The sequence below is a fragment of the Oreochromis niloticus genome, linkage group LG4 (genome assembly GCF_001858045.2).
Source record: "Oreochromis niloticus isolate F11D_XX linkage group LG4, O_niloticus_UMD_NMBU, whole genome shotgun sequence".
NCBI classification, from domain to species: Eukaryota; Metazoa; Chordata; class Actinopteri; order Cichliformes; family Cichlidae; genus Oreochromis; species Oreochromis niloticus.
The window spans coordinates 26,363,324-26,375,377 of NC_031969.2; the positions used below are offsets into that span (position 1 = coordinate 26,363,324).

At 41.4% G+C, this 12,054-nt stretch overlaps 1 protein-coding gene across 1 annotated transcript; it reads left to right on the plus strand.

The window, feature by feature from the left end:
* Positions 1-8: 8 nt before the first annotated feature.
* stk17al (serine/threonine kinase 17a like) lies at positions 9-11,676 on the plus strand. Its single transcript, XM_003442039.5, has 7 exons — positions 9-340; positions 3,736-3,948; positions 7,416-7,560; positions 8,391-8,517; positions 8,631-8,679; positions 8,976-9,155; positions 9,871-11,676. Exons 1-7 carry the CDS (start codon positions 228-230, stop codon positions 10,154-10,156), a joined length of 1,113 nt encoding a protein of 370 aa, XP_003442087.2. The 5' UTR covers positions 9-227; the 3' UTR covers positions 10,157-11,676.
* Positions 11,677-12,054: the final 378 nt, after the last annotated feature.

Genomic DNA, 12,054 nt, shown 5'->3' on the forward strand with positions numbered 1-12,054 from the left:
AACTAACTGTGTCGCGCTGCTGCAGGCATCACCTTTATGTTTGGGACGCACTTAAGCTGGATTACATACCGGTGGTTTCGAACAGCTTCTGTAGCCTCTAACTGACCTTTTTTTTTTATTTAATAATTAATATTATGCGAGTTTTTACTTGAGCTTACAAGAAAGTCGTCTCTTTTTTTGTATTTATTTGGCGAGAAAGAACTGTTTCATTACACGGCACGACTTCAATGCCACATTCAGCAACCATGAACAAAAGCGGAATGGTAACAAAAATCAACACCAGGATAAGGACTGACCCGTTCGCTGGCAGCTACGAGCTGGTGGGCAAAGAACTGGGCAGGTGAGTTTGTTTGTTGCCTGAAGGTTTTTGTTTTTTTCCTCCAAGCAGTCATTGACAAAAATCCTAATACCTTCGTGCGTTGGCTGGACGTTGCAACAATATCTGAACAGATTTAGGCAAATCGCTTAATCATATTAGAGTTACTCTCTGCACGTGTTACTGGGAAGCTTGCTAATTGAATATTTCCAATTGCGCTTTCCATCTGCTGGCGCGGAGCAGCGCTTTGGCACACGCAACGCGTAATGGTAATGCGCTTCTGTGAGTCCTGGCTGGAAGTTGCTAAATAGTTTTGAGACTCTGAGACATTTTTAATTCTAAACGGTGACAAAAACGAGTTGTGTGGAAATGCATGGACTGTTGTTATACATTATCTTTGCGATTTAAGGAAAAAAAGTTTTCGACTTGCTTATTGTTTCTGCTGAGGTCCCGCGTGCACGGTCCATTATATCCTGGTGTAAATGGTACTGAAAATGCAAAGCCTCAAATGTCAAGAGTTGTGCTTAAGAGTGGACTTGGAGTAATCGTTCTGAATGCGTGGCGGTCTACACTGACATCAAGTGACATAAGTGCAACAACTAGTGATGAAACAGATGCGAAAACACAAAGCAAGACTTTCTCATCCTGGCCTATATAGTTCATAGACTTTCTGCTTTCTTGACTATTTTCCTGTTTCATGTACCTGCTATCCCACAAGTTAAATATGCTATCTACCACCAGTGCCTTTCTTTTTTTTTTTTTTTGTCTTGCTCTGGCTTCCTCTCTCTTTAGCCACATATATATATATATTTATGTCTCCCAGTTGCTGGTTTGTGGATGCCAGCTGAAATTCCAGATTCCAGCTGTATTTAACTGGGGATTCCCCAATGTGCCAAATTACAATGACTTTCTCTAGTAAGCACTGCAGCATGAATGAAGAAGATGAGCTGTGTTTCGCTCCTTAGGTTTCACTCAATTCAGCAGCTGGTTGCACTCTGTTTTTACAAATCAACTTCAGGTTTGTTCTTTTGCACATGCTCAGTAATGTCCTAGTAAGTAGCAAGTTTCTTTTTATAAGACACCCTGGGACATGAGGGAGAGTAGCATGACCTGTTGTGCTGGCTTTAGGCTGCAAGTGTAGTCTACAGCATCCTATAAACTTTTTTCTTTCCCTTCACTACCACAGATCAACTTTCACCCCCCCTTTTTACTCCCTCTCCCATGACTTCAGATCAACAACATCCTGAGATCAGGCCTCATAATCACATTAGGTGCAGGAATGTACGTAAGTGCCGCATGGCAGGAGATCAGCTTTATTGTACATTTGAATGCCAAACATTTCAACTGTAAATACCAGGCATTAATTCAAAGTTTGCAGAAAAGAAATGCCTCCTGACCCCTTTTTGAAAGCCTTCTCATTATCACGCTCTGCATGGTTTCCTGCAGAAATGGGCACAAAATATGTTGTGGGCAACCTGAGAGCAGGAAGAGGAACTCAGGTTGTGTGTCAGACTGTCTGTGAAAAAGGCAAATAAGAGCTGTCATTTTTCATTACACTTCAGACATGAGTCAGTGAGCCTCTGGGGAAGACAAAATGCAGACTGCACGGGAAACCAATTTCTTAATCAAATTATCACCATCTTGCGGAAAGGAGTGTTTTGTGTCACAGTAAATTTGGTGATTGATAACAGATGAGTTGCAGACAGGTTCCTGAAGAGAACTGTTTGAACTATCTAACTGCAATTGCTGATTATTTGAGAAAGCACTTCTCATTATTAGTCAGAGTATGGTAAGACCTTTCTGTGTTAACAGTGAGATGTTGGTATTTTTAATCCAAAAAAGCAAAAACGTATTTTTTAAAATGTTAAATTATACCGTGATTTAAAAAAAAAAAAAAAAATTTAATAACCAAAAATATTCTTTTCATCTTCCTGGTGAACATGGCCGGCTACAAGACGGCCTTGTTTAGTAACCTCTGACCTGTTGTCAGCCTTTGAAAGGACCCCCCCTGGGCTGCTCTTTTCAGTAACCACTAGTCATTTCTTTTCACTCTAATATGTAGCACCCAGCCCACAGCTCTGAACTTGGCTAATTAAGGATGAAAAGCCCCTGATGGCTTTTGCCTTTTCAATCTGAACAATGACTCATCACTACACTGCGAGACTGGGAAATGGGGTGGCAGCCAGCACACAACCAGCCTCCAGCCAGAACAGTAGCTGTTTTTTGGTCAGCAGCACAGTCAGCTTTAAGCAATACTGTGTGGGAGGAAAAATAGCTGGACTAATGTTACACTTCATTTATTTAGTTATCTTCTAGCATCTTTTGTTCACTTTCCCCAAGCCTTGTGTGTCGTGTCTAAAGTGCAGCTTAAGAAAACACTGAGATGTTAGTTAGATGTAGATATTAAGATTACAGTGACTGTCTCCATGTTGCTTGGGTTCTAACTCGACTGTCAAACTGTGACACCCCCCCCAGCGTGTAGCCTGCTCAGTCACATTCATGTGGGTGGTCTTGGTCTCAGGACTGCTGTGTTTAGCTGACTGGTCAGCTTTTGTACGACTGTCAATGCAGAAGCAGTCTCTGGCTGAGGGTCTGGGTGGAGGTGTCAACACAATTCCATTTGTCCCTGCTGCTGTCAGCTGTGAAGAAAGGGAAGTGGTGCACAAGGCCTCATTTTCAGCCCGGGAGAGACGGCTGGTGATTGTCTTGGTTTGACCCAAATGCAGTTCTGCATACATCGGACATCCTGCCCTCACCCACAGCTGACCTTTAGCACCTCTTTATGAGTCTATTAATGTACATTCAGGGAAAAAAAAGTCAAGGTTTATTATAATTAAGATAATTAGACAGTCTTTTCTTAATGCTGTGTTTTACCAGTGACATTATGCAGCCAAGCTGTCACATCTCTTTGTTTTTGCTTGACCTACAAAGTAGCAATACCCTTATCAGAGCCCTGCCCTCTATTCTGCAGCTCTTGCCAAAAGTGTCAGCCTTATCTGCTCTCCTTCAGACCCTCCTGAAGGCTAGAGGAACAGGGGAAAGAAGGGGATCTATCAACAGACTGCCTCCTTAGCAGAGCATATCAGTGGTGAATAACGGTCTAAATTTTTCAAATGATGCCACATAAGCACCTTATCTCTGGACTGTTCCATAACCGCACCCTCACTGTTGCACTTGTAGCCAATTGGTTTGCCTTTCCAAAATGCCTCATGTCTTCTTAACATTTAAATATTGAGGAGAATATATGCAGTTTAAGTGACCTACATTTAACCCAGTAGCAATTTGAAAAGGAAATGGACCCATGTCTAAACAAATTAAAAAACATAAATAAATAAAAAACACAGGAAGGTGGTTGTGATTTTTCTTCCTGGCTAAACACTCTGTTGCTCTTTTTTTTGTTTTGTTTTTTTGTTTCCCAGGGGAAAGTTTGCAGTTGTGAAGAAGTGCATTGAGAAGGCGACAGGGAAGCAGTATGCTGCCAAGTTCCTGCGAAAGCGACGGAAGGGCGAAGACTGCCGCATGGACATCTTAAATGAGATTGCTGTGCTGGAGCTGGCCAAGGCAAACCCCTTTGTGGTGGCACTGCATGAAGTCTATGAAACCAGCACTGAGATCATTCTCGTTCTCGAGTGGTAAGTCACTAATGTTCTACATCACAACTATTCCACTCTCTTTCCCAAACTAGCAGTGGTTTGGATAACTAATTGCATTAGACAGCAGTAATCTAAATAATTATTCCTGAATCTAAGTGTTTGAGACATAGCAGAGAACCTGAGGGGGGTGATCAGGTCAAAAGGTATTAGTGATGGGAAACGTGGGGTACGCTCTGGGCAGGTTTCCCAGGTGTACCTTACAAATAATTTTTTTTCATAAGCACAGGTTTAGTTGGAAAAGCCTCAAATCTTACATACACGTCATGCAACATCCTGTATTTTGCAAGATAAGAACGTCAGAGCTTGGTGCTTCCGTGTGAATAATTAGTTTTTATGCAGTATGGTCGGCTGATTTGCAAGAATTAAAAAAAAAAAAGAAGTATTTCCTGGCATAGTTCTAGCCAAGTTGCTAGTTCTTTAAAAACAAAAAAAACCCCATGTGTGAAATGCACAGGCTTGCGCTAGTTAAACACGGTCTCTACCTTAAATGGAAATTCTCTGTGTCTGTGGTTAGTCGCTCGTCTTGCTGTAGCGTGAACACCTCAGTTTCTTGTTACGCTAACTGATTGTGATGAAGTGTCATTTTAAATACCACAGTAAAACTGCAGCATGCTTACTGTGTAAAAATGACAACATTAAGCTACGGATTACTCATTTAGATGCTACCGCTTGAATCTGGTTAAGGCACTGGTGACTCTCCAACATGCATGTGAACTACACAGCAGGTGGTTCACACCGTTGATTCAGTTCCCTAACAAGGTCAATTCAGCATCTGGCCTCAGCCTGCTGTGGTTCAGTATTAAATAACTTAAGTGTCATCTAACTCCTTTAATGAACCTCTTTAATTAGGATTTAGAAAGATCCCATAGCATCTTAACCACCTCACTTCCCTCATTACACAAAGATAACAAAGGAGGTTGCCCTTGAACCATGTTCCAGGGATCCTGTTCCACAACTGCTCACTTCCCAGGCAGAAAGCCTTCTCCTACTCAGGATCCACTCTAGTTATTCCCTTCCCAGACATGGAATGCTTCTGTAGAACAAAAGCTTCTCTGTGGGGAAGGCTATGTTTGACCTCTTGACTAAAGTGTGAAAGGGGAAGTAGCACCATAGTTCACCCCTGCATGCCTGCAGAGAAAACATAGCAGGAGGTCACTCCACAGTGGACCACATTTCCTCTTCAGCTGCCAAAGAAGTTACACTGGGAGTTGTTGGTGCGCTGGGATTTGAAGCAGCATATGCATGCACGACATCTTAGCTCTGACAAAGCTTGGGTTTTTTTTTTGTTTTGTTTTTTTTAAATGTCAGTTAGCATGTCCTAAAAGCTACAGAAGCGCTAACAGCAAGCGAATGAAAAACTGCATTCACAAACCGTCTGACCTCGGCATGAGTTTCGAGAATTGCAAACCATTTTCCATTTCCTGTGGGTTTAAATGTAAGCAGCAAGCAAAGCGCAGCTCCCAAAAGTAGCACACAACCATGCCAGTATAAAATGTCGTGTGCACACACACTTTTTGAAGCCACAACCACTTCCTTGTCAATGTCAGAGAAATGAAGTCAAAGTCTAATCATCTCCAAAAATATAGCTGCAGCATGCGTCAGTACCAAAGAAACCCCCAGGGTAATGACTAGTTTTAGATATGATCACCTTCATGAAAACAGCATCACCTCGAAGTTCTTTTTGTGGAGAGTAACTTGAGGTAATCAGTGAGATAGGTTCTCCATGGGGGGGGGGACAAAGTTCTTCCTAGTTCTTCCTAAATGCTATGTAACATAACCCAGGCTGTACTGGACTTTAACTCAAACATGCTCTAGGTGACAGAGGGTTATCAAGGAGTAATGAGGCAACAAGAATGATTACTAATCAATCAGAGGATTGACTTGTTTTGCCCCTTTTGCTTTCTTATCTATGCATTCAGAGTTTGGGGGAGTCAGCTGTTCTTAACTCTTGTCTTAAACCAATTATTTAGCTCAAACAGCCTGTCTGCGATAGGTTTGTTCTTTTGGACTGATGTAGGGAGGATGTCTGCCTACATTCTAAAGTAGGGAATGCATCAACTTTCAAAGCACAGCAACAATATTCTGACTTCAGGGAATTAGCCCGTCATTCTTGGCCACAATATATGCAAATGGTCTTTATTAGGATTTGAAAGCAAGGATCATTAAAGTATCCATCAGACTAACTTATTCCTTCAGTTCCTTCACCCACATGAAGGCATCAATAGCCAGCTTGCATTCATTTGGTATACATGTGCAGATCAGCGTAAACCTATTGAGCCACTGCTCTTAAGTACTCTGGGGGTCATCAGCTGGGATTGACTGTGTTTACAGCAAGCAAGTATTTATTGCTAAGAGTTTAAAAAAAGAATTAGGTCTGAGAGAGGTAGAGGGCCCAAACCCAAAACAAAATGCTTTCTATTTTTACTGCTCAGGTTATTGAAGAGGGCAGGTTGAGAAGGCTGTAAGGGATTTTAAGGTGCTGCTTATATAACAGTCATGCCCAGGACCTAACGGGGACTGGAAGGTGCAGCTTATGTAACGTTTGTGCCCAGGGCTGGGACCAAAAAAAATTTCCTCTGAAGATAAAAAGCATGTCTGCTTTCTAAATCCCCCACATATGGTTGCAGTGCTTTTTGGAGGGAGTCAACTGTCAGCTTCAGGCATTGCTAGAACTGATGGAGCACCTAACATAAATCCACCATGTCTCCACATTACTTAACATTGTTATACAAGCACAGCAGGGCTATGCAGGAATCTTACTATTACTCAAAAATGAGCAAGCAGTTTGTTTCGAGTAAATGAGTAGAAAATGATGCATGCTGAGGCTCATACAGAGCGGGTACAAACTTCACACTTCTCTGCTTCTTTCTTTCTATTTCAAGAAAATATTTTTACAAAGTGATTAGTTGGCGGGTGTTTTTTTTTTTTTTTTTTTTTTTTTTTTTTTTTTGTCCATTTCCTTCCCCTGTTTTAGTGAATTTATTTCAGTATGAGGTTGTAAAGGAGCTTATCTGAAGCTGCTGATATGACCATTCTTATCTCAGCAATATTCCTGACAAGAGGAAAGTACTGACACAGGCGGGGTACCTAACACTGTACTGATTTATGTTGGACTCGCATGCAGTGTGTAGATGTGGATGAACTTTGTTTCTCTAACACAAATGAGGGGGAAATGGTTATATAATTGTAAAGAAAGCAGTGATGGCTTTATATTTTCTTTCCCTTTTTTGTGCGATAGGTTGATAATATGCATTGCCAACTTATGTGACTGAAACTGAGTGGAAGGGTGTGTTTGTAACTTTCGAGGAGTAATTTATTATTACAGGTGCAAATGAAAGTGAGCCAAGCTAAACTTCACTGGGTGGTTATCCACTCAAAGTTATGTTCTTCTCATCTTATCCGTAGTTTCTTTTTATTCAGTTTTCCTTCCTGTGTTTTCCTTCCAGCGCCGCCGGTGGCGAAATCTTCAACCAGTGTGTTGCGGACAACGACGAGGCCTTCACAGAGAAAGATGTGATCCGACTGGCCAGGCAGATCCTGAACGGGGTGGCCTTTCTGCATCGGAATAATGTGGTGCATCTGGATCTGAAGGTAAATGCACAAGAAATGTTAATGACAAATATAGGACAGTGCGTTCTCTCAAGAGTCAGACTGGGGAAGATATTATTTCTCTTATGCAACCACAGCTCATTCAGCGTGCCACGACTTTGTTCCTGTGAGGAATCACTTTATAAAAGCATCTGACCTAACTATCATGTTTTCTTTGATGTGTCTTGAGGTAACAAAGCAGCCATCACTGAGATTTTCTTTTCTTTCACGTCTCCTTTCTTTGCATTTCACAAATTAATCATGATGTGTCTGGCTTCTGGTTACACATTACACAATGTGTTCTAGATAAAATTATCCGTTGAGATGCACTAAATTGTTTTAGAAGGGCTTTCAAATGTTTGAGATGTTGTGTTAAACTGTTTTCAAAAGAGGAATCATTCATTATCGAAGCATTCCTGTGGTTCCTCGGCCTTTGCTGGCTCAAGCCTGATATATGGATTTCTCTTTCTTGTATGTATCCCATTGTTCCAGCTAAATCTGGCATTAGGCCAGCCTGGCCCGGATTTAAGTTGTATGTACACTGCAGTATTTACATAGACTAACCATGGAGCCATTTAAGTGTTTGGCAGAAATACCTTTACCTCTCTTCAGAATTGTCTGATAGGCTTATTGGATGATCTGGGCTCAAAGGCCCAGTTAGTAAGTTGACTGACGACCTAGACCCCTAATCCTGTCAGGATCAGTTTCCCCAAATGCTTTGACTCGTAGATGCGTAATTAATTACCTCAGATGCCAGACCTCAGGCTGCTCAAATAATCAGTCTTTATCTCCTTATGTAACCTTTGCCTAATCCGTATGTGTGCCCTCTCCAGCCTCAGAACGTCTTGCTGACCAGTGCCACACCTCTAGGGGACATTCGTATTGTGGACTTTGGCTTGTCTAGACGAATGGACAACATCACAGAAGTCAGGGAGATCCTGGGTACCCCAGAGTATGTGGGTAAGTCATGCTTTCAGCTATAAATTACCCAAAACTACATGCCTCTTTCTCTTTTTTTTAAAATGTGAGGACAATTTAAGGTGACTAACTTTGGCCATGTGTTTCTGTTGCAGCCCCAGAGATCCTGAACTATGAACCCATTAGCACTTCTACAGATATGTGGTAAGTGTGTTATTTTAGATTGCATTTCCACTCATTTTAGAGGACGCCACACACAGCTCATTTAATCTAGATAAATATTCAGGACAATGACATCACCTCCATAACGTGCAAAAGACAATTTTGTGTCTAGACCTTTGACCACAAGACAAACTTTGCTACATACTTGCATTTAATTGGCTCATCACAGAATAGTGGAAGCCAGCCAGCTGTGTGGGGCTTTGCAACACACTGCGTAACCATAAACGACAATGACTTGCCCCATAACCACCTTCTCCTTTCTCCTTCCTCTTTACCAGGAGTATTGGGGTTCTGACTTACGTCATGCTCACGGGCGAGTCTCCTTTTCTGGGTGCTGACAAACAGGAGACATTCCTCAACATCTCTCAAGTCAACATAGACTATTCACCGGATACATTCGAGGGCATCTCCTCGCTGGCTGTTGACTTCATCAAATCTTTGCTGGTTAAAAACCCAAGGTGAGGCTCTTTTTAAACAGTAGAGGTGAAGATGAATAGATGTTATGGTTATGGCTTAAAGGGGAGAGTTTCCATCTCAGCATCACTTTGAGCAGATTAACACACCAAGGATGTGAGTCAGGTTCACACCGGCACGAAAGCACACGTCCCCACACGTCTAAATGAGCGTTTGTGGTAACAAGATTTGCGTCACTTGGGCGAGAAGTCATTTCCTTGCTTGCAAATGCTGGTTGTGAATTTTACTCATTTAGCAAACTTTTAGTTCAGCATTTTTGGATTGACGTTAGATCAAACACTGATGCATGTCTTACCTTTTCCCTGCATTACCATTTCGTTAAACTGAGCGGAACCTCTCAAAGATCTTTAGAAAAGATACCTTAATGTGTTTAGAAAAGCATCAGCAGACTCTCTCGCTCTGTCAAATGCAGACACACAATCTCCAGTCAGTATCATTTAATTGCAGGAGTATAGTGGCAGCACTGGAAAAAGGCAGATATTTCACCATCTGAGTAATCGGTTAGAGACGGAGGGGAAAAAATCTTGACAGCAAATGGCGTTGTCTTTGTGGCTTTTCGTGCCCAATGTTGAAAAGTAATTTGGCCAACTTGTAAGAAAATGTCTCGAGTGAATCTGAAGATCTAGGCAATCAATCTGTTATGTAATGTCTCTGGGATTTTTCCACTTATGCACAGTGTTATTGTGTTTGTGTATACAGGAAGAGGGCCACAGCAGAAGAATGCCTCAATCACCCCTGGCTGAACTCCTGCCCCCACTCCCACCCACACCTCCACAACAGGTCGCCGTCCTCTTTGGATGAGCCGGAGACGAGTCAGTCCGAGTCGGAACCAGAAAGTCCAGCTCCGTCCCCTGAGCTAGACGTGATTGGGTCATTTCTCAGGTGCCCAGGCCAAGGTGAGCTGAAGGCGGGCCGTGGCGCCTTCTCTTTCAGTGAGCCTCCTTTCTGCACACGACCCGAAATCCAGCAGGAGCTCATTTGCTGACTGATGTTTCACAGTTGGAAAGGGACTCAGTGAATTAAAACTCCATGGAGCTTAACCTGAAAACCTTTAAGCCTTGAGGTGCTTGGTTTTGATCGGAACCAGGACCGTGTTTGAGTGGCTGCAGTTTGCCTGGCTGCTCCTACTGCTGCGACGTCTGTGAGCTTGATACCTCTGCCTGCGCCTGTGTGTGTCACTGTGTATATGTTAAATAATACATGCTACTCAGTGCTAGTTAGAATGATTGTACAGGAGGAGTATGAGAGGGTTTGAAGATGCAGGACAAAGGAGTGGGAGAAAACAAGGACTTTGTTGAGGACTGCACTGCTGCCTTATGTGACAAAACTGAACTTGGCTCAGCTGAACACTGGCTAGTTCACCCCTGCACACATACTGCTTTATCCCCAATTAGCCTTCGGACGGGGTTTCAGAGGAGAGATGGCCTCCCACTTCCTTGGATGACTTCACTCAGTGTGTGCTCTCATCTAAAAAAGTTACGTTTCAGTGACCCACACATACCTTCTGTGACGAGTTGAAGAAAGTAAAGCATTCTGACAGGTGGATCTACTTAAGAAAAAAAGAATGAAAGCAATGAGCAGCGCCCTATACGAAAGCCAGACGTTAACTGTATTGTTTATTAATGTGTGTCTTATACCATTTTAGCCCCTCAAACGGTCAAAGCCACATCGATGCCTGAGGTTAAGATGGATATGGTAGCATTCTTATTATTGAGGACAATCATGAGCACTTTTATTTTGTTATTGGACTTTTGTGTAAAACCAAAGGCTCATCAAGCACAGTTAGGTGTCACACGATGTACTGTACATATTAACCAGTCTCCAACACCCTCTTTTTTTTTTTTTTTTTTTTTGTCACGTGACCTGTTATTTTTTTCATTAAGTGCCACTCTTTTAACCTCACTTCTGTTAATGTTACAGTTGAAAGTTTTACTTTTTTTTTTTTTTTTTTTTTTTTTTTTTTTTTTTTTTTGTCTGTTTTGTTGACCTTTGCACAAGTTGCACATTTTGTTTTCTTTGTTTTTGTTTTGCTGCAAGGTTGCCATTAGAGTTCATGCAAATTTTGTGACATCAGCCTTGGAAAGAGGGAATCGCAGGGGCTGAATATTATTATTTTTTTTTTTTTTTTTTTTTTTTTTAAATATGGAACAGAATAAAATATAATGTCATGGAAAACTTAAGCCCCAGATGTCTTTGAATATGTGATGTTTGCCTTTAGATGCTCGGGAGCAGAGAATTGACATTTTCTCAAAAGAAAGTACTGAAATGTATATTGAGTTTGTGATATTTTTTTTGTTTGTTTTATCATTGTATTGATGTTAACGTCATTATATTGTTGTATTTGGTAACTTTGGTAACTTTTATGTATTACTGTGTTTCGCCTCTCGAATTTCAGGAAGGTTTGCACTTGTCCTTGTGGACGTTATGTTAAAATAAATAAATGTTGATGGCTTGCATTATGAAATTTAACAATCATGAGAAATACATTTGAATTTTGTATCAAAATATTGAGTCTGGTTGTTGTGAGTCCCCCCCCCCCTCCTCCCTTTCCTTTCTTTTCTTTATCGTAGCAGCAATAAGAGAATAGGCTTTCAGGAAAAACTAAAAAATGTAATAACATGTTTATAATAGTAATTCAATGAGATCCAGTTAGTCGGCATGAGCTCTTCCGAGAAGGCTGACTAAAAATAAACATTCATAAATTCCAGACAATGAATCTTTATGATCTACTAACTTTTCCTCTTAGAACCATCATCATGACGTCAAAGTTTTTACATTTTTCCAGTATCTTAGTAAAATGAGTGATGCCTTGATCTGTTGCTTTTTTTTTTTTTTCCCCCGCTAATCGACAAATGTTAGGGCGCTAACACACTGAACTAAAAT